The 27,957-nt window shown below is 44.1% G+C and overlaps 1 protein-coding gene across 3 annotated transcripts; it reads right to left on the bottom strand.

Moving 5' to 3' along the window:
• gtf2ird1 (GTF2I repeat domain containing 1) lies at nucleotides 1–27,950 on the bottom strand. 3 transcript variants are annotated; one of them, XM_076749942.1, is made up of 27 exons: nucleotides 27,641–27,950; nucleotides 21,219–21,348; nucleotides 20,905–21,046; nucleotides 19,584–19,760; nucleotides 19,160–19,343; nucleotides 17,282–17,598; nucleotides 16,618–16,713; nucleotides 16,120–16,203; nucleotides 15,312–15,495; nucleotides 13,131–13,156; nucleotides 11,567–11,693; nucleotides 10,955–10,998; nucleotides 10,652–10,732; nucleotides 10,352–10,495; nucleotides 7,685–7,738; nucleotides 7,089–7,169; nucleotides 5,978–6,161; nucleotides 5,828–5,889; nucleotides 4,853–4,924; nucleotides 4,397–4,664; nucleotides 3,662–3,690; nucleotides 3,532–3,579; nucleotides 3,370–3,447; nucleotides 2,427–2,619; nucleotides 1,965–2,002; nucleotides 1,763–1,872; nucleotides 1–1,025 (listed from the first exon to the last, which is right to left on the bottom strand). In XM_076749942.1, exons 2-27 carry the CDS (start codon nucleotides 21,342–21,344, stop codon nucleotides 957–959), a joined length of 3,018 nt encoding a protein of 1,005 aa, XP_076606057.1. In that variant the 5' UTR covers nucleotides 21,345–21,348; nucleotides 27,641–27,950; the 3' UTR covers nucleotides 1–956. The 3 variants fall into 3 exon arrangements, with proteins under 3 accessions (XP_076606057.1, XP_076606059.1, XP_076606058.1); XM_076749944.1 differs by having other exon boundaries at nucleotides 1,763–1,869; XM_076749943.1 differs by having other exon boundaries at nucleotides 7,089–7,166.
• Nucleotides 27,951–27,957: the final 7 nt, after the last annotated feature.

Here is a 27,957-nt window from a genome sequence, read left to right as displayed (position 1 = left end):
TGCAAGGCAACACATTTTATTTCAAAGGCCTAATTGGCGTTAAGGTACAGCATATTAAATATTGTTAGTCCAGAGACAGTCATCGCAGAATAACATACCATTCTTTCCTTTACATGATACATTCAGGCTGACTTTAAATGAGATACTTTACATATTGTTAATGTGATGCTAACATGAAGAGGCTGTTTATTGAAGGTCTTGTGTTTACTGCAGGTGCTTCCTGCCGCCGTGCGAGCGCAGGTCCAACCTGTCCGGCAAACTCTGAGTCCATTTTGTCCTTTAATTTCTGATGGCTTGCGGTCACAACACCCGATTAAGACACTTCATTGCTGCTGTTTCATTTGATTTCAGCGGTTACCTGTAGTTACTGAGCGACTAGTAGCATCTGTTAGTGTTGTGATAGTTCCTGGAGGAGCTGTAGAACAGAATAATGTATTTTACATCCCTGCACATAATGTTATATTTCAATAAATATAATAAATAAAAAGTACAAATATCTGAATATTATGGAACCAGGTTGTTATCAAAGACATTTTTTTTGTCAGTAATACATTGCAACCAAATGATGGATCCGACAACATGACTCAGTGGATGGACACAATGCGAGGGCAAATAGCACGACTCTTTAGCTTTGTAAAAAACAACATCACTGTCGTGATCAGCTTTAGAAGGAAAACAAAAACCGACAGCTGTCCTGCTGGCACTGCGTGGAGGCAGGAGGCAGAAAACAAGCCAAGCTTTTGCCCTGCGACATTTTGATCCACATACATTCTGTTGCTCCTCAACACTCAGGACGTCATTCACAGAGTCAAACCTTCGGCTCTCTATACTCAGTCTGGAGAGATTGTTTAGTCTTAGCACTCTGACAAAGTGTTAGTGTCGCATGTGGAAGAGTCATGAATATCACTCTGACAAACTCCTCCTTTTATCCCTTTGCTGCAGTCCAGGTTTGTCCTTCAGTAATTGACTTTCCCGGGAACCTGCACATTCACTCCACTGTAGTCCACCATATACATGGGCCACTGCTGCAGGCACACACACACACACACACACACACACACACACACACACACACACACACACACACACGCAGACAATGATAGAGCAAAGTCAGTCATAATGATGGAGAAAATGCTTCCATTAATACAGAGAGGGTGTTGACCTTGTCTCAAAAGACAGTTTTACTATTAGCTTTCAGGAGTTACAGTTAAATACACAGTCGAGTGCAGACGTCGAGATTTTGCTCAAGGAAATTAACAGGTGAGATTACACTCCTGTACCTGTCTGATTAATTAACATTTTGAGAGAAACATCACTCTACTATTAAAGGAGAAATCTGGACTTATTCTACAGTTTTCACATGAAAATATCTCTCAGTGACTCCCCTTCCTGTCGGTCCCACTGAATCCTCCTGAAGACTCTTAAAGGTGCAATATGTAAGAACTGACCACCTGTTGAGGGTCACCAAAAAAATAAATGGGAGGCAGCAGATCGCCAGAGGAGCCGCCAACTGCTGTTCACCATACTCTTTCTTCACATCCTGCTGATGCGTTATCATTCATTTTTTGAGTGTTTTAAACCAAAAAAAAAAAAAAAGGTCATATTTTACAAACTGCACCTTTAAAACAGCGATACTCGTTTGCAGAATCAATTCTTTGCTCACTTTGAGTTTTCCATTTGTAGGTGACAGTAATAAAAATACAGAATATCGCTGCATGCACAGACGCTCTCTTAACTCCTCCCGTCAACCTTTCAAACTTACCATCACTGGAATCTGATTGGTTGATATCCCCAGGTCAGAGGGGGCAGGTACTCGGTTGCTCTCCTGGACTCTCTTGCGCTTTCGTCGATTGGTGGAGGCGTTTGTTCCTACTGGAGACATGAAGCAAGCGTGTTTTTCACTTCCATGTGGCTTTACAGCACGCAGCTTTACTTCGACTAACACGGTGAAGTTAAACACTTACCTGTGTTACAAGCTTGGCTGCAGATTTCTGCAAAAGGTCTGAGTGAGAGACACAAAAAGGCAGATGATTTCAGATGATATGACTCGTTCTGTCAGAACAAACTGTTTTTTTACAATAAAAAAACAATGGGGTAATTTGCATTTGAGTCCTGTTCAAACTGCACTTATTTCATACTTATAAGGAAAAAAATAATAATTTTGCATGATTTAAGTCTTTGCCTCCATTCTTTCATCATAGCTTAACTGCTTCAACGTCAAAATACTGTTGACTATTTCACATTATTTACATTCGCTGCAGAGGAAGATTTATTCTTTGACATCTCAGAGGCTGGATTTAAATCCAAAGCATAAATAAACCATAATGAGCTTAACTACCAAGAGGCAAAACCCTAAATTCCCACTGAAATATACGGCGTGGTGACAGCGAACAGGCTGCTGAATATTCAAGTTTCTCAGCACTCACTGTAGCTGGCTCTTGATGTTGAATGTTATTTCATCTGCGGCTTGAAGGATTTTCTCCAGGCACACGATGTCGTAAGTGTTGGGGTTGCGGAAGGGGATCTCGTCTGGAAGGCCACTAACTTCTACAGACTCCGGACTGCCACGGATTAGCTTGTACGGGACCACGACGGAGCGGTCTAAGCCCAGAGCTTCACCTGAACACACAGCACGACAACGTGATCAAAAACAGGCAACCAGGCAGAAACGAGCTTGAGAAGAAAAGCAAAGAGCCTCGAACAGGAGGACGGATGCTGGTTCTCTTTTTGTCAGCTCTGCTAAAAAATGCAGGCAAACGTCACAACTTTGAAAAAATAAATGTTTGAAACGTGCATATTGAGTGCAAGTTTCCTTTTAGCCTCTGCATATCACTGCAGGAGTGAGGTGAATATAATGTGTGCTGCAGGTCATGAATGTCTGCAAGTCAGGGAAGCAAACAGTAGCTGTAAATCACATGTAAATGACGGCCTGCAAAGGGACAATGGTGCAACTGTTTACAGCAAACATACAGTGACATGAAGAGCTGATGGTGGATCAGATTCAGCCCCTCAAACCTGCAGCCTGGCAGCGCCACGCTGGCCTCATGCAGGAACACTTGCTCGTCCAAGTGTGATTCAGAAAACCTTCTTAATTGCACAAATTTGTTTTAAATTGCTTGTTTCAACCTGATTGGTGCCACCTGTTCATGAGTGGGTGCATATTTGTGAAATTTGATCATTAGCATAACTGCTACACTGTTCCATGTGTGTGCAAAGATGAAAGCAGTAAAACCTGCACACTGACTCCAAAACACAAGCAGTTTATTCAAATGGACAAACTTGGTGTGTCTGTCTTTGTGCTCCTGCATACAGTCAGGCTCATTGTCCCCGGCTCAAATCCAACGGGACCAAAAATCCAAGTCTATTTACCGTATTTCTTGTTAAACAGCTCCTTGACTTGCTCTCGGAGGACCACCTTCTCCCCCATGCGGTTAATATCATCATCGTCTGTCGGGAGAAGACACTCAGTTAATGAGGTTCCCACTGAGGCAGCGGCAGGAAAACGTCTGTGATGAAACACTTTACACTCACCGCTGATGGAGGCGTAGGCTTTCTTTAGTAAAGTGACGCGTCGAGGTGCTGAAAAGAATTCATTCCTGTGAGCTATCTGTGCGACATGACGGTGACTGAATCTGATTGGATGATGAAGTTCTGCTCTTACCTGGTTTTGGAATGAGTCCTTGAAAAGGTCTGCAAAGAGCAAAGTGATGGTGTTAGAGGTCTGACAGGTACGAGGAGACATAATTAAAAGTTCAAAGCTGCTCTTGAGAAGTGATATGTTCTGTAATTATTGATATGATCATGACAGGCCTCGATGTCACAGCTGAGGGGTTTTGTTTGAACCATAACCGAGTTACAGCTTTTAAAAAACACTTATCTAATATCTAAACTGTTGACACGTTTAGTTATTATCTTTAACCATGATTGATTTTCTATAAGAAATAAGTCCTCCAGTCTGTGAGTGTAAGCCTTTTTGGAGTGCTCCAAAAACACCTGTACACCTAACACCTGGAACATTCCACAGGTAAACAGGTTCACTGGGAACAGGTGAGAGTATCATGATGTCTTGTGATTAAAATCAGAGCAGATGAATGTTTTCTTGTCGTCACCTGTTGATCACTGATGCTCGTCCAGGTGCATCAGTCTGTCGGCTGATGTTTCTCCTGCCTCAGCTGTGCATTACAGATTAATCACAGCCCTGTGAAATGCTTCATTATATGGCTGTCAACCAATTAGACTGTGCGACTCGGATGACCCTCTGAATCACGAGCGGTGGACAGATCACGAGTCGCCCCATTTGCATAAATTAAACAGAGCTGCCTTCAGTTAAGTGTTTCTGTGGAAGGCAGGAAGGAAGTAACTGGTGTTTAAGTGATCATGTGACCGGCCTTCTCACCTGGTGATGGTAAAACTGATTTTGTCGGCGACCGCCAGGATCCGCTCCAGGTTCTGGGAGCCGAAGGTGCAGGGCTTCCTGAAAGGGATCCCGGGGGGAAGGCCCTCGATGATGACCGAGTCGGGGTTGTTCTTGATCCTCTTGTAAGGCACTTGGACAGGGTACTTAATGCCCAATGCCTCCCCGTACTTCCTGTTGAACAGATCTTGGACCTGCTCTCGCAGCGTGTTGGCCAGGTCGATCCTGGACAGTTTGGACTCCAAGCACTCTGGAGACAGGAGACACCTTGAAAGTTCATCTTTTCGGGTGTTTCTGTAGAGTCTGCTGCAGTTATTCAGTTTTAGTTTTAAAAGTGAGGCTGACAAACACAAAGCTGATTTATGTTTAAACCACATACAGCTTCAAATCGAAGCTTCAAAGCGGCGACTGAAGGTGAAACTTGGAACCTGAGCGTACCTGAGAATCCAGGCCTCTTGGATATAGCCGCCGTATCCTCTGTTACTGGTGTTGTGTCCTTGGCGTCCAGCTCTTTGGAAAAACGTTTAAAGGTTAAACTTTTGTTTTGGTCGTTTCTGAAGATTTACTGAACACCACAAACATTAAAAGCTGCTCCTTGTTCCAGCAACCGAGCTCAGTCACAAATAAAAGGTTGAGATAGCTGCAGGAAATCCCTGCAAGGACTTTCTTTTTCCTTTAGAAGAGCTATTTTAAAAATAGCGCATGAACTAGATTTGACCTCACAATTTCATGCTTGCAGAGGACAGAGCAAACAGCATCTTAAAACCTGCATTATGAGCTTCCAGATGGTGGAATTTTCTGCACACAGCCCTCCTGCCGTCTGCTAAGATACTACTTTATCTTCAGAGCTTCAATTATTACAAACTGTGGAAGGAAGGGCTGCAGCTTCACATCCTCTCAAACGTAAAGTGCATGAACAGAAGAATGAAAAATGTATTTGCTTGTGTGCAGAAGCTTAAATGTTACTGATCAAGAAGAAGAAGAGCTTTTCTTACTCAATAAAAATACTGGCAGCAACCCACTGGGAATCACACCCCTGAGCCCCAAAGCATCATGGTAAATGTAGTGTTCTGACTGAGCAGCCATTGAAAAAACAAACTGTCATCTTGTATGCAGAGAACACTTCAGCTGATCTGCTTTTGCAACAATTCCCATGATTAAGAAGACTAAAGAAGGGAAAATAATTAGAGTAGAAATATGAGCAAATAATTACTTATTCATGAGCTCGACTGGCACAAAGTGGCTTCATTGTTTCACCAGAGCTTTTAGGTGAACGTCTCGTTTTACTGCACAGTGACTAACATGACTGTTTTTGGTGCACTCTTCTCTGAACAGACCCTCGTGTATCGAGACCTGAAAAAACGTGATGTGACTATTGTTATTCCTCTTTAAACAGGACACGTCAGGACGTACCTGGATCACAGACGGGGATGGAAGGCATCTCTTGTTTGACTTGCTCGGTTAACAGCTCAGGCCTGAGACACAGATTATTACAGTGCTTTAAAGGCTGGAGCTGAAGTGACAGTAACACACACACTCCATGCTCGCTTTATGTGCGCTCACCTTTTGATGACAAACTGGATCTGACTGCTAGCAGCCAAGATCTTGCGCAGTTTGGCCGCTCCGAAACAGTTGGGCCTTCGGAGGGAGATTCCCTCCGGCAGCCCGGTGACGTACAGATCCTCCGGGTACATCTGGAACTTGGAGTAGGGCACCTTGGCTGGTTCAGGAAGGCCCAGAGCTTCGGCTGAGGAAGAGGAGGCGGCGAGAGGGACAGAAGCACAGAACTTACTTCACTGTCTTTTAAGAAGTATCACAGGTTAACTCAAGGTTACTGCAGCTGGATGTTGTTTTAGGCCATCGCTCCTATCAGTAATAACACCACTGTCAGCTGGAAATGGAACAATGACTCACAAACAGCCCGTCGCAAACATCCATCACAGTTTACAGACCGACTTCCTGGTTCAACTTGGACCTGATGAACTTGCTGCAGTTTTCCTGCACAATGAGGGACTATCAGTGACATTTCTGATGTGAGTCACTGTCAGTTTTACCTCCAAATAAGGTGGTTTCAATAATCCCGCTTAACTGTCAGCTTATTTACTATCTGTCTTTCCATTTAAGTCTGTGTGTTTCTTGCCTCTTTGGACTGATTTGTAGTTACTTTGATGAGTACAGTTTTATTCTAACCAGCCGACATGATGGCAAAACAAAGAAAGCAACGCAGAAGCTGTGATAAACCAGAATTCCCCTTCATGTAACATGTAAGGTTAACCAGCCAGTGTTGCTCACTGGTTGCTAGTTTAATGTCTCACCAATGATCAGCTGCTCCCTCCAAACAGTGACTAAAACCTTACAAAACTGCTCCAAAAACGCTGCTGCTTGGTGCCTCTTTGCTTGAACTCCTCTGAAATGATTCGTCTTTTCATCTTCTCCAATTTGCCCCACACTGAGCAGACTAATTCTCACGTGTTCAATTATTCAAGGGAACTTACAACTTACAATATTAATACTGGGATGGACCATAAAAGTTTAACATTTCACTTGCTGTACACTAGTAAAGAGTGTGTGCACGTGGAAGAGATTAGAGTCTCGCTGCAAATTTAATGGGCCTGATTTCACTTCCTGGCCTGGTATGAGCGAGGGTTCAGCCGTGCCGCTGCAGGTAGCTTACCGTACTTGATGCTGAAGAGGTTCTCCACTTGTCTCCGAAGCTGAAGAATCATTTCACCAATGTCCTCCACCAAACTCCCTGCTAAAAGAGTCAAACATTTGAAAAGCATTCACACCAAGAGCTCCAGAAGAGAATTATTACAAGAGGGCAGGTCGGATGGTGGGAGTCTTCCCACCTGTGGACATGACTACTTCCCCCCTCGCCAGGTTTACTTGGATAAACTCCACCTGCCCCACACTGACCCGGTAATGACAAACTGACTGTGCGGTGTATTAATCACAGGAGACCATAACAAATGGGCGCAGGAGAGAGGGATGGTATGGGTGCAGGTTTGGGGATAATGAAACTCACAGTGAAAAGTCCAAGCATATGATTTCTACGTTAATGTCACAATCTGACACTAAAGGTGAAGCAAACAGCTTCTATGTCGAGCACATAACGGGTGTTTTCTTGTAGTTTGGACTGCAGGTAGAGTCTCAGTAGGTGTGCCGTGTAGTGGCCTGTCTGGGTCAAAAGTCTGCAGCACATCTATTTCACACAAGAGGCAAACTGAACCTGATTTAGCAAAGCACACGGGATGAGTCAGCCGGCCCTACCTTCAGAGGATCGTCTGAGGCTCTGCGAGGCAGCGCTGGGTGACAGAGCTTCAGCTGCAAGGTGAAAGAAAAACATACAGCAGTTCTCAATCATGTATCCAACAAAGGATTCAAACACGTGATGTATTATTCAGGTACACAGACGAAAACCAAAGTGGTTAATGTCCTGATGGTTTACTGCTAACTGAGCTCGCGACACGTTCAGCAGCTTCACTGCATGAGCGTCGGCATGAGTTAACGGCGAGGTTTCACAGGAGCACGCTACACGACGCAGCAGCAGTAATTCAGTGTTATCTCCCATCGTCTTCCAGCGGAATTGAGTCATTGTTTAAAGCAAAGTGTAATTTGAAGCTCGTAACATAAGCTGTTAAAGTTTTACAGTCAGTTTCCTCTGAGGTGATGCTCAACAGGAAGTACAGCAACAACAAAAGTGTGATCATTTCACAAAAACAAAGTTTGTCTCCTGATGTACAATAAAATAGAAATGAACATTACAAAGCTTACAAAGCTCGTATATGTTATGTGTGCTGCTGGCTCAGGTTTGAAAGGTGTGTCTAGACCTGGTCCTGACGAGAGCTGATGAGGTGCATCCTGCAGACATCAGAGTCTGTCGAGCTCAGATAAATGAAAACATGGACTGTAAGAGGGACGGGCTGGGAGCCGGATGGGTAATCTGCTTCAACATCAAAAGCTGCTTGTACTTTCTGGTTTAAACCTTTTATCAAGAGCTTCCTGCTCACAGATACTTCAGTCATTCGTTTGTCTGCTATCAAACAAAAAACCTACATAGGACAGTTTTTATTTTGTGGCATCACTTTGGTGCTAAATTAAAGAGAAGCAAGGCTCCACTTCCTGCTGCTGTTTGTAAATACTGTCTGTTTGCAGAGCGACTGAACGCTTCATTTAGCAGTCCACAGCGCACACGTGTGAAACTGAAGCATGACCGAGCAACTTCTTCTATTTGAAACCTGCAGCCTTCTGCAGACCAACACAAAATCCAACATCGGCTTTACTTTTACTGAAACCCCAATTCCAAAAAAGTTGGGATGCTGTGTAAACATAAACAAAACAATGTGCTAACGTGCTAATGCTGTCTGACAACAGTAGGAAGTCAATATATTTAATGTTTTCCTTTATCAGCTTCATTGATTTTTGTAAATATCTGCTGATTTTAATCTGAAGCAACAACTCGTTTCAATGGAACATTCCACAGGTAAACGGGCTCATTGGTAACAGGTGAGAGCATCATGATTGGGTATGAAAGGGGCATCCTGGAAAGGCTCAGTTGTTCACAGCGAGGATGGAGTGAGGTTCACCACTTTGTGAACACATGAAGGATGACAGAGGTGAACACATGGACTCAGACACACTTCAGTTTGCTTGTCAATGATTGCGTTCAGTTTTTATTTACGCAGCGTCCCAACTTTTTTGGAATCAAGGTTGTTTCTATAATGCAAAATAGCAACAAATTAATCCTTAAATAAAAAGCATTTAACAGCAAACAATACCAAATGTGACATTCGCTGCACTTACCTTCATTTTCTTTCCTTTAGTGGTCATTTGTGAAAGAAAAGAAAACTTCAACAAAGCACAATCAAATCAACAAAATAAAACAAAACGCCTCCTGAAAGCATTGCACGCTCAGCCCAAGATCACACTGAGTAGACTCCTCATTCTCTGCCGTTACAGCCCCACATTCAAATGCCTCATTTATATGGTAATTTAATTCAGTTAGTTCATTTAATGTTGTTTTATGCACAGGCTCTTAAGCGCAGGATGGCTTAAAGGGACAGTTCACCAAAATCAGCACAAAGATTTCTGCTTCCAACCTGATATAATATAACGAAGGTGAAATCTCATGCTATGTCTGAAAACTTGGACAAATAAGACCAAAACTATGTGTGTGGGTAGAAACCAGCAGAGAGGAGCGAGAAAATATGTTTGGAATTGGCTGAATCGATCATTTAAGGTGAAAAATAAACTGATAAATGAGGCGGTTCAGAAAGTGAGCGCAGTCTACTCAAATGTCTTGGTTACCTTTGTAACTCTAGTCATCTGTGTTTTACAGGTGAGAGCTGTTTCAGTCTACGGACAGCTCCGTGTTAGATGGAGGTGGGACTCTGGGAGTATTGAGGGGGTCTTTGAGGAGCAGTTTGGTTTCTAAACACATGAGCTAATGCTAATCATTCTGGGCAGCAGGACTACAGGACAGTTTAACTCTGAATCCAAAAAAAGTCACAATGCATCAGCCTTCATGCCTCAAATGACGAGCAAAGGTAAAAATTTCAGTTTATGAAGCGACACAATGATAAATGTGACTCAGAGGGTCAAACAGCCGATGCATGGCGCCTTTCACAGATGAGAGATAGTGTTTGGGAGAAGAGAAGAGCTACAGGAGGCCGGAGCCGGGGAGGGGGGGGTCTCAAGGCTGGGTTTAGCTACTCGTGACTGAGAGGTTTGGTTGTGGGGAGTGGGAGAGAGGAGGTATCTGAGAAAAGTGTTTCCATACGTGTGGCAGCTTATTTAGCTCCCTAAAAAACAGGCAGCTTGTGGGGTGGCGGTGGTGGGGCGCTGGGTGGCACCGGGGGGCTGTAAGGCCGTGGAGCTGGCATTCCAGGAGCTGCAGTGAGAAGGAGGAGATGAAATGGAGGAGGGGGCTGAGGTTACCTGCGTGGTTTTCCATGGGGTGATGGGGAGCAGAGGGAGCAGAGGGAGCAGAGGGAGCAGAGGGCGAGGCCGTGGCTGGACACGCTGCGGCGGCCACCGGCTCGGCCACCGGCTCGCTGGGCTCCTCTCCGCTCGTACCAGCGTCTGGGGAGACAGTGAAGGTGGTGTGAAGGTTTGACGCTGTATCACAGTGAAACGTCGGGGATAATCTATGAAAACTACACCTCTGGATACTGTGTTTATCATTTAAGAGGTGAATTATTTTCAAAGATAATGGCTGCCAAGCCTGCGCGCACTTACCTGGCACTGTAACTTGAATGATCTCCCCGTCTGGAGGCTCTGTTTTAATCCTTTTCATAGGAATGCAATCTCCCGAAGGACCTGCGGGGATTGAACAGTTCATTCTGCCTGAGCTCCCATCAGTGTGTGGCACTGTGGTTTACGGCGGAGTTCAACAGATTTAAGCAGAACGCGTTTGAACTGACTGGACTGCAAAACATGACGGGAAAATCTCATCGGAGGCTTCTAAGTACGCTTAAAATCAGCTTCAAACTTTAATCTGTCGCTGCTCTATGATGCAGAAATGCTTTTGTTTGCACATACCTGCTTCACAGTCAGCCAGGGGACTCACGCATGCACTTGTTGACCTGTGACATTACATAAAAACACACTCAGGTGACGACCAAATTACAGGAGCAGTTCTCATTAAAATACATGAGCCGTTTCGTGGTGGAACACAAAATTGCTCATGAGCCCAAAATTGGTTATTTACTGTATGAACATGCTTAAGATGAATGAGATTTGTAAGTAAACTTAGCATCTGTATGCTACACGGCTTCATGAGATTAGAGGTGACCTGCATGCTTTTCTAAAAACGCATTCTTATCAGTTGATTTATGAGATAAACGTGATACTAGAGGTCTGTTACAGAGGAAAATCAAAAGGACAGAATAAAGAAAACCCTCCAAAATGAGGCCGAACCAAAATAAGAATTAAAGGCTGTCGCTAAAATTAAGCTTATCACAGCTAGTGTCACGGTAGAAATGCAAACGATAAATTCTATAAAACAGTATTTTTAAACTGTTTAATTCAGTGCACATTATGAGTAACGCCGGTTATATATGCGGCACAGTTTGGCTGCATCCCACCGGCTCATATTTCCTCATCATGAACAAAGCCTGTAATGCTAAATTTGAGCGTGGGCCGAGCTCTGACCTGCTGCTGTGAGGATTGCTGACCAGCTCGGCGGCGGTGGGCGGGATGCTCAGACTGTCAGGGAAGCTGTCTTCAGGCGTGGAGCCCAGGTCATGCTTGCCCTCCTCCCTTGCAATCTTGCCGGCAGCTTCAACAAACAAGACAGAGAAGATAAACAAACACTGCATCCCATTAGCGAAGAACATCTGTGGGGTGTAAATATATAAATAAAGACTTGACAGAGCGGTTTTCTGTTAGCCAGTTACAGTAATTAATTGTAAAGATTCTGACAAATATTATGCGGCTAAATGCCTGGCTCAAGCTCCTCACAAAGCACACATGGACTCCTTCCAAAATAATTACACTTTGCCCAACGTTCCCTTTGAAAACACGCAGATCGTTTTTCATTTTAATGAAAATGCAGGCTACACTTGTGCAACGAGCCAAATTAGCTGTGATTTTATCGAATTTTCACTCAGAGCTGGAAAGCCGAGGTTTGTGCACACCAATCAGGTGACCAAACAACAGTTATTATATCATACAGAGAGCCGGCCGGCTGTGATTCGGCTAGAATGTTCTGGTTTTGTTAAAAAAGGCCTCTTGTGTGCCGTCACACTGCAGGAGATGTGTCTAAATAAATCTTGGTTGCAATCTGTGTCAGACTATACAACGTCAGTCTGGAGGCACCTCAGATTGTGCACTGAAAGCCGTGTAAATCAAAGTGTTTTTCTGTGTCGGCACAAAATAAATATATATGTGAGCAGAGACGCGCAATCAACCGCCGGCGCCGCTCTCATGTTTTGAAAATGCAACGCAAGCAAGAATTATGTGATGTCTGAGTGCTTACATTGTGTCAGTCATTTCACGCGCTATAGTTGGTCCATCGGGGTCTTCACAGCAGTCACATTATGAGAATTTGGTGCTAAATTTCACACAATGTCAGAATTTTGATCTGTGGTCACCAAATCTCTACATCGGCCACTGGTGGACGTGTCTCAAAGCTGATTTAACGCCACGCTGGGGCTGGATGGCCACATTTCTCTCACGAATGTCAACATTTTTTCCAGGTACAGCCCCAAATCACTCAGCGTGTGCAGGCTTTTATTAAACCTTTCAGAGGCTGAACCAAACAGTCGTGGCACTGAGGGGACTTTCTAATATCCTGTCCACTCCAGTGGACAGTGGACTCAGTTTCAACAAATGAAATGAACCTTCATGGAGGTAGGATTTACTGCAGGGTTAGGTGTACCTAATAAACTGGCAAGTGAGGTATATTACCTGCAGTACAGACACAAGTCAGTGATGTCGAGGTGCAGTGTGTCGGTAAGCTAGAATAGTGTTGTTGATGCTTGATTTTTGCTTCAAAGATCGGTTTTAATGCTTCTTATATATCCTTATCTCTCCTCCCAGTACGCTGCCACACAGAAAACCTCACATCTCCAGAAACGCTGGCACATTTCCACGCATAATTACCGACACTGGCGTGAGAAGTCATAAAGAAGCGGCGTTTCATTAATGAGGCCAAATCACAGCTCATGTGAATGTGAGAATGGTATTAAAAAAACAACATTAATCAGAGTCTTACCAGTGAAAATCCTCTCGTCAAACATTCTGGAAAATAAAGAGGAAAACAGGCCATTAGTCAGAGAGTTCAAAGAGCGCAGGCGAAAACCATGATGCAAACGCTGGACATGTGGAGGAACGTTTCATTAATAGCTCTTTAAGGACATTAACTGCTCTTTAAACAATCGGTCTCAGTCAAATAATCAAGTAATTGAGTCATTCCATTCTTTTGTCGGGTCCCTCGGACTAAAAATAACGGCTTGGATGTGAGCTGTGCTTCTGGACGGCTTCCCGTCCTCTTGGCTCGAGCCGCTGAGACATTCCTCTCCTTCTGTGGCCATCATCAATCTTTACACACAGCCATTTCTCGCAGTCTTTTCATTTACATCTATTTGTGAAAGATCGGGGTTAAATTTTGGGAACCTGGTGAAGAAAGGTGCTGTTTAAGCCAGACACGACCGTCACAACACAATAAAACCACAGACTGAGAGAAAACGTTGCTGTAATCAGTTCTACTGAGGTCAAACATTAAAGGTTCGGTCTGAGGTTTATGCTCTGTACGGTGGCCTTATTAGGACATGTTATCAGGCTCAGGTCTGTGTTCTAGAGCAACATTGCTATGTGCTAGCAACGTGCTAACATTAAAGCATAAGGCTGGTGATGGAAAAGTATTGTATGTGTGTCAAACCTGACAAATATCTTTTTATCTCAGTGTTCATGTAACATCTTCCATCATCTCCCTTCATTACAGTCAACAACAGCACTGTGATCTGTCTTCACTCAGTCCCACCAAGCAATGAAACATGAACACCAAAGTGCCAAAAGCTGCAGTTCCTCGAACGGCCACCTGAGGGTGGTTCCAAAAGAGAGTCAATCCCCATAGACCCCCATATTAAAATGGCCAGCAGAAATAAACCTGTTTAGTTTGGTGGAGCCGCTGCTAAGACGGTGACGGCCACTGAGCTTCACAATGGCTCCTTGTGTAAGTACATTTTGCTAAAAATTAAATCGTCTAGAGCATTTTTAAAAGCTGAAACTACATATTTTTGACCTGTATTTTTTTTTTTAAGATTTACATCTTCAGAAGGAAAGACTGGCCTTGGGGCTGAGTGACACATGCAGGAAGTTATAGAACAGACACACTGTTTGTTTCTGGAATTTCAGATGTTGACAATAAGACGAATATAAAACAATGCCACCGTTATCCTTTAGGAGCATTACCTTGGTGGCATGTTAAAGTTCTACAGTATGTTTGCATTAAATGCAAAGCACACTGAGGCTAATGGGAAATTTGAGGTGTTTTCTAATGGCATAAAGTGCTGGTGAACATGAAGGTCTGCAGCCAGATTCCATCCATCCATCTGCTGTCTGGATATTTCACTCTGGAGCAGAGCGTCAGAGCGCTTTGCCTCCCGTGACCCCAAACTTCTGGTACGATTTTAAAATACTCTCAATGAGATTTTCATGAACCAAAGCCAGCGAACATTAATCTATTTACCTCCAATTTCAAAACTGAATGCTCATAACAAGGAAATTAAATTAGGTCGTTATTACATGTGATATCATCTGGACATAATTAATAGCAAGGTTGCAGCTTCGAATGAGAACAAAACTTTGGTTGCAGTTAAAGCAGCCGACCATTAGCATTAACGACCACTGGTTTAAAAATGAACACAGTCTGTCAACAAAGAACACGCCAAAAGAGAACATCAGGGCCTACATCTGGAGCATCTCTCAATGACAACAGGAATGTGATGTAATTCTGAATTAATCACATTTTCAATCTTTCCTAATTGTATTAACACTAATGAGCTGCCTGCAGGATTCGTTAAAAGATGTGTTATCTCAAACAAGGCATGGCGGCTCATTTAAATTAGCTTAAACAAATGGAAGAGCAGCCGCAATATGCTGGCAAGGGAAAGTCATTTGGGACATGAGTGGAAATGGTTTACCAGTCAGCGGGACACAGTGTGCAGAAGGAAACAGACGTTTAACAGGCAGATGGTATATGCTGGCTCGCTTGGCGGCTGCTTATTAAAATTCTTTTCTCAGTAAAAGTTTCAGAGGCGATGCCGTGCTGTTGGAGGTGTACCATGATGAAGACGCGAGTGGATTAACTATGATCTGCGCTGACGTGGAAGCACGCACTTCATGCTAACGGCGTGCTAACAACAGCACTTCTAATGGTCTCAGCACTGCTTACCGTTTGACAATGAAGCGGATCCCGTGCCGCTCGTCCAGGATGCGCTTGAGCTTGGGAACTCCATAGGTGCAGGGTCTCTTGAAGGGGATCTGGTCTGGGATTCCAATGATCTCCACGGCCCCTGGGTCGCAGGCTATTTTGCGGTAGGGGACAGGCACCATGTGATCTAGACCCAGGGCTTCAGCTGGACGTAGAAAACAGTAAATAATCACTCACATATTCGCTTCAACTCTGAGTAATAGCACTTTATTTAACTTCATGCGTTTGTTACTCTACAAACATACATTTGCATAAGGGAAAGGAGCCTCCAGTGGGACGCAAACCCCACGTAAGGTTTCACAGAAGTGAGAGATAATTCCAACTAAATGAGGAATTACACTTTAAGGGAATGATAATCGCTGCTGGGGGCTTGGAGGAAAAAATCTGGATCCCACGAGCCACAATGTGGAAATGGTTTTTCCCCTTAATTTGTTCCAACTGCTTGCAGACGCACTGCATGCGCTGAATGAGTACGCTGCAGTTAAACAATGCAAACATTTCAGGAGGTGAACTTGAAATGGGCTGAGACGCTTTCTGCAGGAATCGACGGCGTGCTGCGGTTACAAACAAACACAGAAACGTCTCTTGTATCACTGAGGGAAACATGATCAAACCGAAGCACTGACCCCAATCCATCAACATCCGTGGATACGCACAGAATCATCACTGAGCATGAACAATCGCTGGAGGAGGCAGAGGCACCTTTGTGAATCTCTGCCTGTATGTGCAGCCGACCAAAATCAAAAATCAAGAGCGAGGCTTTCCATACCGTATCTGCTGTTGAACAAGATCTGAACACACTCTCTCAACGTGTTGATGTCTTCGGTTTCCCGAATGAAAGAATCCCATTTTTCTGCAAGAAACAACTCCCGTCAGTGCTTTGGCAACAACGAAACGGAGCCCCGCTTCTTCCCATTCAAGTTTATTGGAGCTTTCACATTCAAATGAGCTTTATTTCACTGTAGCGCTAAATATGTGAAATTAATCTTCTCAATCTACTCAGTATCAACTTGGGAAATGAGTGCAATCTTCTTATAGGATTACTCTTGACATCTTAGTAGCTTAGCCTCTAATGGTTAAGGGTTAGTATAGTTTAGCCTTTGTTCAGTAAACAATACTTGGCTACTGTCGGATCCTGCAAATCCAGGCGGGACCCAGGAGGACAAAATGCATGAAATCCTCCTCCGCGGTGGCAGATTTCAACTTCTATCATTAGTTTTTTAGATATTAATTGCATATATCTTCATGGTAATGTGTTCAACCTCACCTGATTTTTCATGCACTATGGAGAAGAGCAGCCTCTTGGAGATGTGGATTCCAGGAGGGCTCTGGCCCTGCTCACCTGGTAGTCTTGTCGTCTCATCTGAAAACGCGAGACAAATGAAATATATTCAGTGCAATTAACTTTCTCTTCAGTCACTCATTCAAGTGCTCACTTAGCATCCAGATATTCAATTAGTTCCCCCAGCATCCATTAATACATGACTAAATGATTTCATTAACTGCAAAGATGCAAAAGGTCCGGGATAAAGACTCGCAGTGCAACATTTTCCTACATTTTAGAGGCACGATTTCTCTTCTCTAGTATTCTAAATATAGGTGAGCGACTCCCCCTGACTCCTTTAGAGATAGGAGCATTACAAAGACGTGGAGAGGTAAAAGCAAAGTGCTGCTTTGAAACAAATAATGAGCCGTACAGTAATCTGACTTCAAAGCACTCTGCACACTGGAGGCGTGGGATGAAGCACTACGTGTTTTTTCATATGGAGGTTTTACTTTTCCTTATTATTATGATCATTATTGTCAAAGTTATGTCAATCTTGAATTTTACCTCAATTCTCAAAAGCAAGTTTGGCTGATAAATAGCAAATGCAGTCAAGCTCTGGCTGCACTCCACAGTTAAACCCACCCAAAGCACACGGACCTCTTACCATTGTTAGCACAGTCCTTGACAGACGAGCTCTTGTCTGTCCCTGGTGTCCAGTTGGTCGCTCTGTCCTTGCCCAGATTGAGGAGGGACATGGGTTTGAAATCCAGCTTCCCGTCTGGGTGAGGTTTGGAGGACATGGGCATGCCGTACAGGAAGCTTGACAGAACGGAGCTGCTGGAAGTGGCGGGACTGGACGATGTGACCACCTGGGCGGCGGTCTTTCCTTGGCTGTGGCTGCTCGGCGTCATGACGGCGGTGGAAGAGTTGTGATTGACGTCAGTGCTGGTCTTGGTTTCTCGAGACAGATCTTCTGCCGGCCTGTGCACAGACACAGAATGAAGACGGTCAGACACATCAGAGGTGGACATCAAGCTTCCCATTTGCATACTGTGTCTCTTGGCTTCTATTAACGTTTGCCTAACCCCTTCATTAAGGAGCTACTGCAGCCTTGTATCACCTGTGTGAATCTGAGGTCCTCTGACTCCTGGACTCTGGGACTCGTTCCCACTGGACTTAAGATCTGTGGACCCTGGACTTCCTCTAGTTTTAGTGTTTTATTTAATCTCATTCTTTTTATGTTTTGGCATCTCCTGTCTATTTGCTCTTTCACTCTGATACTCTTTGTGATGTCAGCTCTTCAAAGGTGTCATAGTTCTCTCTCCCTCTCTTTTGGAAAAAGAGCACAAGCTTGAGCATCCGTCTGAACAACAGCTACACTGTTCCACCTATTTTCAGACTGTGCATATTGAACTTAATTACACAGTTTTAGAGAAAGGAAATGTCCAATTTGTTGTGGGCAAAGGCATGTGACAGCTGTTATTGATGGAGCAAACATGCAGAAGAGTCTTCACACTCACACTCAGCTGTTATGCTCCAGAACAAAGTAAGATAAACTGAAAGTGAGCGAGTTCAACGACTTTTGTTGTGTTCTGGGAAACCAATAGGAAATCAGATTAAGCTTTAATGAGGTCATCGCTTCATTGGTATCTCGATGTCAACGTCCAATCAGCTCGAACCTGGCTCAACTTTTGTTGCAGCGGAGTGTAATTTACAGTAGACAGCGAAGCGGTGACAGGAAAAGACGGATGAAAGATAAAATTATTGTCAACGTGACGACTTTTCATCTCAACCCGTGGTCTTATGAACCAGAGCTTTTGGCTGATAAGACTTCCTGGATCGCATTCTCATCGTTGCCTGAAACAACACCAACAACACAGACTGCTGCACGTTTTAAACTCAGGCCTGTTTTCGGTCTGAACGCCCACTGAGGAAACTATTTAGACATTACGCTGCCCTGTTTCAGACTTCCATAGAGTAAATATGAAGTCACAGCGACTGACAGCTAGAGGGAAGCTTACAGGGAATCTGTTAGAGATTGTGCCAGACTCCCACCGAGATCTTTCAATTCTGGGTGAGAGACATCAGATAAGGCCTCTATAGGGTTAGCTAGCTTCAACAATGCTGGAAAGATTTGGCAGTATTCTCCCTTAAGACATATTATTAACAGGCTTCTGCAATGGATGGCGTTATTGGATGCAGTTTTTGTTATGAGGCAAACATGCTCTGGAGAGACTAACATGTAACCTGAGAAAGTGCTTTTCCACAGCTGAATTAAACCCCTCTCTATCCCCTCTAATACGCTACAGCCTGTCTGCTACCAATAACTAGCTACAAAGATCCCAAGACAGCTATGTGCTTCCAGCCATACACAAGCATGCATCTCTGCGAAGCATTAGAGGCTGCGCTGAAATGCCAAACTTCCCTTTTTCCATTTTATAGTCATCACATGTGAAACAGCTGCTTTCATGATCTGGTACAAGTGTTCACACAGCAGTCTGTTATCCCAAACGGCGACGCATTCAACAATAACAAGGCTCACCTTTTCACCGTGAACTGGATGCGGTGGCTCTGCTCCAGAATCTTCATCAGCGTCTTGGTGTCATACTCAGAGGGCTTCTTCAGGGCCACTCCCTCAGGCAAACCGTGGGCCACCACGCAGCTGGGGTCCTTCTGGATCCACTCATAAGGCACAGGGACCAGGGTGCTCTTTCCCACGGCCTCACCTGCACGTTGAACGAGGCAGTTTAAGCACTCTGCCATTTGTCTTGTACAAACTTACAAAACTTCTGCTCTGCTCCTGGATAACTAATAATTATAACGGGATAAATCTTTGATATTAATATTATGGTTTGTAATACTGAGGATTATGCAAATCATGTACAGATGAGACTCAACTGAGAAATAATTAAGGCATTAGGCACAAAAAGGCCGAGGCAAGCATGCCGCAGGTGGTGACTCCTTACTGTAAAGTACAGTGAAGACTTCCTCCACCATCTTCCTCAGAACAAAGATGTTGGACTGAGCATCTGATGGAGCTCTCTGTTTCCCATGCTCGCCGTCCTTACTCAGTTTGCTGAGGTCTCCTTCCTGGTCTTTGGTATGAGCATTTGCTGTGGTCAAATTTTGCAGACACGGCACCCCTAAAGCCAAACGACCAAAGTCACATCTTGAGAACTCGGGTAACATTAAAAATAACAAGTGCACGAAGCATTTCAGATGTTTGTCAGTCCAAACGTTTGGAGCAAGTTTTGCCTCCCTAATGGAATCAGTGTTTTGACTCCGAAGAAACAAAAAACAAGACGACTGAGAATCCGACTCCTTTTGCGAAACGGTGCCATATAAAATAAATGACCTGTCCATCCTAGAATGTGTCTGGATGAACATAAAGCATGTCTAACACTGTGATGCAGTAGGCAAGCCACTCATTTCTCATTTGTCCTAGTTAAAGTCCAACTACCTGAAACCCAAACAAATGGTCTGTTTCTGTTCTACGTCTTTACTAAGCAAAGCAAACCGGAGCATCTGGTCCCTGTAACAGGCTGGAAAAACTCATTTCACCTCTTCCACGCAGCCTGATAACATTAAAGTGCATGATGGGAGGTCACAACCTCTCAAATTGGTGTGATTAGTAGGGAAATATTGGAGTCTGAGAACATGATTCGCTGGTTTACCTTTGCACTCAAGGTCAACAGGTAGGGCTTAATGTCTCAACGCTGATTTACAAGCTTACATACTAGTTTGTTTATAGGAAACGAAGGCTTAATGAAAGGGCTTACGATTTGGTTAAGACTGGAAAGTTTCCTCTGAAGGCGCAGAAATATTCAGCCTCTTGTCTAAACTTGCTGTAGAAATGCTGCAGATTATATTCTGAATGTGTTCTGAAAGGTTAGTATGACTTTGTTCGACCTTGATATCAGGAGAAAGTAGGAATCAGATTAAGTTAGAAAATAGGTGCCAGCAGTCACATCTGGTTTTTCACAAAGAAAAAGTAACACTTCAAATGGTTTTTCATCTGACAAACGGCAAAGTGTGTGAAAGCGCCGACTGCTTCCTCGTTTCGATTATTTTCTGATGACATAATCTGATGCTGGAAAAAACGGAAAGCTGCTGCAGTAATTGAAGCTTTTGGCTGAATCTGCATTTGTGCGAAAACTCGTGAAATTCTTCAGGGACGAGCCTGACGCGAGCGCATTTCATCTAACTGCACGCAGCTGCAGGCTTAATGGGAGTGATCAATGCTCAAAAATGGAAAACAACAATCACAATTACAAGAGCAGAACTTACGGCAGAACTTGTAGAAATCTGTTTGGATTTCCCTCCTGGAGTTGAGGAACACTCTGCCCTTTTCTGTGCCGACCGCGATCACGCTGTCCTCGTGTATGGTGACGCACGCCACCTCAGCGTTGAGCTTCGACATCGCCATGCACTGTTAATTAACGACACAGGCATCATTTTATCAGGTTCAGACAGGCAGTGTAGCAGCTTATTAACATGTTAACAGTGAATTTTCTCTAATTTGCTAAGAGCAGTTTATGATCTTGAGACCACAGAATGCGATCTCCTCAATGACAGAGCGAGAGGACTGATCTGGGACATACCACCGAGTCCAGGGCAGACACCAGGCTGGTGAGGATCTCCTGTCTGGCTGACACCAGCGGGACTTGCGGCTCGCCCCGGGAGTTCGTCCTGACGCCGTCACATGCCAGCTTCCTCATCTGAGCCATGCCTCTGTGGGAGCCAGAGGAACACAGTTGAGGCCGACAGCCACGGTGCGACATAGACAAAAGCCGTATGTGAGCATGCATACATGCAGCAGTGACCTGCATTCAAAGCAGCTGCCATCAGCTGCTGTCTGCATTCAAATCTGACATCATTTGGTTTGACAAATAAGTTTGACTCTCCAGTATCGATCTGATGCTGGAGAGTCAAGCCTTTTCCTCACCAAGGATGCCTCTTTCATACAATATACAATAATTACTTTAGTTGTCCTTGGGGAAATAATGTCTTTCACTCTGTTAGCAACTTCACACACACACACACACACACACACACACACACACACGTCTGAGTACACACAGAAATGTATGCACATGCAACTGTAGAGATATCAGACTGATGGATGTGCTGCAGCACAGCACCATGAGCTGTTAGGGGTTAGGTGCCTTGCTCAAGGTCGCTTGAGCAGTGCCCCAGAGGTGAACTGGCACCTTTCCACCTGCCTGTCCACCTCTGTATGAACTGGTCCATGCTGAATCATCCACAGGGACAATGGCTAAGTCTCTACAGACTGAGTCACTCCTGTCTTCATATACTAAGAGGACAGATTGTAAAGCTACTGCAGCAAATCTGTGAGGCTTTAGCTCTGAGCTAAATGCTAACAACATCATGCTAACACGTTCACATTGACGTGTTAACATGCTGGTTTTTAGCAGATTGTGTCATCATCCTCCTTTACAATTACAATTACAATTAGTCATTTAGCTATTATCTAAAGCGACGTACATATGAATTCACACCGATGGCGCAGCATCGGGGCAGTTTGGGGTTCAGTATCTTGCCCAAGGATAGAAGGAACCAGACACACACAGTCAACCAACTGAAACCACATCCTTCGAGCCGGAGTTGAACCAGTAACCTAAAGATAACTGTTAGCCTTGGTGTTAGCATGCTCATGCTTGCTAATTGCCACTAAATACAAAAGTATAACTGAGGCTGATGGCAATTACTTGGTCATAAATCAAAAAATTGGACAAATACAATTGTGACGATGGTACTAAAGAGAAAAAGAAGGAGCCACCAAAGTTTTTATAATTTATCCTGAAAGTCTGAACCAAATTACATGGCAACCCATCCGGTGGCTGCCGTGACATTTCACTCAAAAGCACAAATGTCAACCTCATGTTGGTGCAATAAAAAAAGAGGAAAAGTCAGAGGATCACCAATAGTTGTTGAGATATTTAAGTCTGGACCAAAATGAGGAACTTGTGTTTTGCCTTTGTCATGTGGGGTTAATTAGAGCCTCAGATGATGTCACATGAGCCTCTTTGTGCTGTATTTTCTCTCCTCGACAGATGGCACATGAAAAATAAATCCTAAGAAGACATAGTTTGATGACAAGGATGAGTCTTTAAAGGCAGAACGAGTCTGATTATCGAGTCCCGCCCTCACGCTCTGCATGCTGCTATTGGCTGAGGGCTATACGCCCACTGTGCGAAGGTTGACGCCCAGATACCTCCAGAACGCAGCAAAATAAGAAAATCCAGGCGGAGGGCATTTTCTGTGCAGATACAGAGACGTCATAAGAGATGACTGAGAGGGATTATTTCTGCATGAGACGACGTTTTTCAAGAAAATCCAACTTTCCACAACCACTGCAGACATGCTACCACGATCCGGCTGCATGACACGTTTTAACAAATCTATAATGTAAATAACAAGATGTCAAATGTGAATAAAGTAAAGAGTCAAACATTAAAAAAACACTCGGCTAAAACCAGGCACTATGTTCTCATGGCAACTGAAACCCGTCTCCTTGGAAACTAATCTCGGGGCATGTGAACAATGCAGCTCTGGCCTTTAATCTCTCCAGACACTGGGAACCATTATACCAGCCTCTGGCAAGCCCAAACCACTGACTCAATAGAGAGAGGACAGAGAGGTAGAGAGACACAGGCAGAGAGAGAGCGAGCAGGGTGGGTGTGGTGGGGTTCAGCTGCACCGGTCTGAACGTGCCAACTCTATTGGCCGTCTAAATCTGCCTCCCCCGAGGCCACGGCAAACATTAGCCCCCCTCCTAAACTATAGCGGTCTCGAAATAGATGGCCTCTTTCCCTCACATATTTAAAAGGCAAAGGAAGTATCGAGGAGGAGAAAGGTGGGGATAAGCGCAGGCTCAGGGTAATGCCATGTCAACTGCTTCGCAAGAGCGAGCTCAAGCATAATGTCACAGAGCTCTCAGTGCACATCGAACAGCGTGGAATGACATTAATAAATGAAGCAGCTCGTTATAAACACGAGCCTATTATGAGGCTAAAAGACAGAGGAAACACATGAGACTTAGATGCAGTTGCTTTGTTGCTGGTGAATGACGCAAACTTTGTGGACAAGCCAACACTATTCACTGTGATTTCATCCAAACCGTCACTTTGACAAAAGCTCATTTATTCTCAAAAATCAGCCAGCAATCCTCTTTAATGGAAGCTACAGGTTTTGTAACTCGTTTGACATCATGGACTTTGGATGAAATGATCAGCAGAAACCAACAGACCACAAACAGCTTTGATGTTTCCACTGATGTCTTATGATGATGTGTGCATCATGCAGGGTTTTTCCTGCATCTTCAAGTCCTTCAAGTCCAAGCAAATTTGATCAGAAACTGCATCAAACCTGCTAAAGAGGACCCAGAAAGGTCTGTAACGCAGAAGCAAAACAATGTCAACATCTATAAGATGCACTGAAAAAGAAAAAACAGAGGCAGCTCGATGTCAGTTAGGGACTTCCTGTTTGGAGGTCTGAAAACATGACCACACAGAGCCAAAAAGTCACCCATCCACCATGTTTCTGAAAGCATTTCCAGTTCACATACTAATACTCTAACATGTGTGTCTGTGTTTATAAATTATAAATTACTATAAACTATAAATAACTATAAATTAAGCAGCACATCTCTTATGGGACTGTGCTTGTGGCTCGAGGTCAGTGCTGTTCTTCATAAGGCTTTTCAACCACAAGCCCGGGCCGGTCGGCTTTAGCTGTGCCAAGCCAAGCCGAGCCGTGATGACGGATTGGCTCAACTGCTGTTTCATCTCAGTCACTGGATTGGCTGAAGAATGTGTCATGATACACAAGCGACGACAGAGATGGGAATCTGAAACAAGCCCAAGTCACACACTCATACTCAACAATCATGTACGGCGCGTTAACTCCTCTGAAGTTTGAAGTACATATTTATAAAACTGTATTCTGTAACCACACAAGGTCACCAGACGGCATGTCCGTGGTTTCACAGGATGTTCCAATATTCCAGGAAGCTTATTGGGACTTTAAACATCCTGCACACCTACACAGGTGTTTTAAATTATTCTGACTAATCAGAACTCTACTCAGGCTGACATTGGGCAGGGCAGAGCTCACATCAAGTGAGGTCACAAGCGTCATTAACCGAAATAAACGGCTGCACTCCATTTGACGGCGCAGCGAGACGTCAAATCACAGTTATCTATCAGCTGATCGTCAGAAAGCAGGAGGGGGTGGGGATGCTGTGGTAAGCTTTAAAGGTGCCCCGAGGAGTTCTGGACAGCTCTCAGAGCTACGGAGCCATGTTTGGCTTGATCTTGTGCACACACAATGCCTTTTTTTGAGTCGCGCTGAATGTAAACAGACACTTTGCTTGTTGACGAGATCTCCTCACAGGAACTCCACAGGGTTCCTTTCATTTCATCTTTCTCCAGCTTTTAAGCATTGGCACTTGGAGGAGACAATATCCTACATCTTCATTTCGATGCAGCCACAACAAACCACGTGGAGCATGTGTTTGTTTGTCTGAGTTGTTTATGATGCTGTTGGTACACATTATTTTGTTTACGTGCTGCACAGTGCCGTCGGTTCAGGTCAGAATACGCAGCACGTGCCGTTTTTGAGTGCTGAAATCGAGCCCAGCCGTCTGAAACCGTCGGGTTCTGAGGCGAACTCCTGCCCTAACAGATGCATGAAAAGCAACAGGAGTCTCAGAGAGATGTCAATCAAGTGTAGTCTGTACGTGCTCACACAATCCTCGTAAGATGTCCAATTAAGCAAGACGAGGAAAAAGACATCTGTGTGGGAATTCAACAGGTGTACGTGGTCTTTAACAACATTGTTAAACCTTGTCTGCTCATCTTTTACAGGTCCGTAGCCTCAGTGTCTAGATGAGTGGAATACCTGAAGCGTAATCTGCATCAGCCTTCGCTGTTAATCTACATTTTAGTGACTGAATGATGGACAGGTGTTAATTTCCTGAAGGAACAAAAAAAATGTACAGCCGCGAATTTGACATACCATCAACAGCTTACAGGGTGTGGTTTGACAGGTACTATTTAACATATCATTACAGGAGAGAACAACATAATCCCGCTGTTTTACACCCTGCGCCGGAGGCCACGGCCTTTTGGGAACGTCATCTCTAATGTTATACTAACTGCTGTGTATAGTAGGGGTGTGCCGCATAGTATCATTTCATTTTCATTACCACATATAGAAATCATATGGTGGTAACAGTCCAACTTTCTGACGTCATTATGTTATGCACAGCAACAACAAGTAGAGATGAAAGCGAAGTGAAGGTGGAGGAGCTAGCTCCAAAAAGGGGAGCGACGATGGCAGTGTGGAAGCCGATTGGTTGCAGAAGATCAGATGTACAAGAAACCATGATAATACAAGGACGGGAAGAGGACTGCAGCTACAGAAAGGAGCAATACAACAAGCTTATTTCACCTCCTCAAGCAGAAGCACCCAGTTGAGTTGAGGGGGGCTAAAAAATCCCACGAGGGGAGCTCAACAGCTTCTGTGAGCCCGAAACCAAGCAGACAAACTTGGCTCAGCGTAGCATCGCTCAATCTTCTGCAAGCTGGACTCCGGATTTAGTCATATAGTCCAAAATATCATTACTGCCAGAGAAAAACATTCCCATGCTACAGCAGTGTTTATCTGTGAGGAGCCTAAAGGACACAGGATTTAAGCATCGGGTCAAAGTGCTCGAGCTCTGCTGTAATGACCCTTCAGGTGTGCAGTCAATCCATCCAGATGCTGCAGGAGCATCAATGACAGATGCGCAATTTATCTTTAATATGACAACAATTAAATACCATAAACAGCTGTGACAGTAAGGATTATAAGCCACTGTGTTCCCATTTTTCACATTTACATTCATTGTTTGGTTTTCACGACTGTACTGCGTCCTGACCCTAAACCTGAGGGACAGACCGAAGCCTGAATTCTGTGAACCATTACAGCCCATAAGGAGACCTGCTATTAGGTTCATATCACATGAGAGAGGAGGGGGATTACTGAGAAAGCTGGACCCTGGAGAAAAGGCTTGAAACCACAGGATATGAGACCTGGGTGCAATAAATAAAGTCTGTACCTCCAAAGGAAATGACCGACAGTCCATGTGTACAAATCTTAGTCTTTCATTGTCTTCTGGATTCAATCCGCCAGCTGACAAAGTTTTATTCCACTCGTCTTTTTTTAACTTTATGCCAGACAGCTGAGAGCAAAACGAGACGAAAACAGCACTTTAAGGCTGTTTAGCTTCAGGAAAACTCCCACCAAACACGTTGAATGTGCGTTATCAAACTTCCTGTTTGTTTTACTTCGATTATCTGCAGCTTTGGGCTCGACAAACACGATTCTACCGTTAGTACAAGACTGTAATTAACGATAGCAGTCAATTAGTGATCTATTCTTAAAGTTTACCGCACCTTCCGACAGAGTAACGAGGTCGGAATTAACTCATGAAGGCTGTTCGTCAAAGCTTCCTTTATTCACATTGTTTTGCTGAAGTTCAAATGTCTCCTTTACACTTGCAGCTTTAGCTAGCTGGCTTTGTTGTGCTCGCTCGGTAACCTTATCAGTGATAGCAATATCTGGGGGGGTAATTTAGCAAGCAGACAGACGCCGTATCCTGCTCATAAATACGGGCTAGCTCTCGACTCGTAAGATTACAGGAAGGCTAATTTACCTGCTAACCAACAATAACCTGTCTTCGCTACTTGCCATATGTCAAACTAATCAACGCTGGCTAATTAGCTAACGGTATCATACTAACGCTGTGCTAGCTAACTAGCTAGCTTAAACTCGTTAGCTCTCCTGCGTTAGCCCTCTTGCTAGCTAGCGCTAGCACTTTCCTTTCATCTCCTCCACCAGTCCAGAAATTAGGTTATAATCTGTAATTTCTAGATGTACAGTCACAAAAAGCAACACGCGCCATGAAAACACACTATGTGAGAGTTCATGAATATAAAAAGAGACAGCGAAATCTCACCTTAATTAGCGATTAAATAGCCTTGTTGCTGCTGTCAATCCCGGAATAGGTTTATTCCCCCGTTTTAATCCATCAGAAACGCTCACAATTCCCATCCACAATGTAGCTCTACCGTCTGCTAAAACATCGTAATCCGGATCATCACAATGTTGACTTCGATCGCACGTTTTACAGTCTATTATTTGTGTATTTATTCTAAGTTTATTTCTCTTTTTCCCTTAACAGAGCAGGGTGTCCCTTTCCCCTTTCTTTGTTCTGTAATCCAGTAAAATTGAAACTCATTCGCCTCCTGCTAATCCCAGCCCAACTCAACAACA

This window comes from Chaetodon auriga, chromosome 15 (genome assembly GCF_051107435.1).
Source record: "Chaetodon auriga isolate fChaAug3 chromosome 15, fChaAug3.hap1, whole genome shotgun sequence".
Taxonomy (NCBI): domain Eukaryota; kingdom Metazoa; phylum Chordata; class Actinopteri; order Chaetodontiformes; family Chaetodontidae; genus Chaetodon; species Chaetodon auriga.
This window is presented reverse-complemented; position numbering and strand designations above follow the sequence as displayed.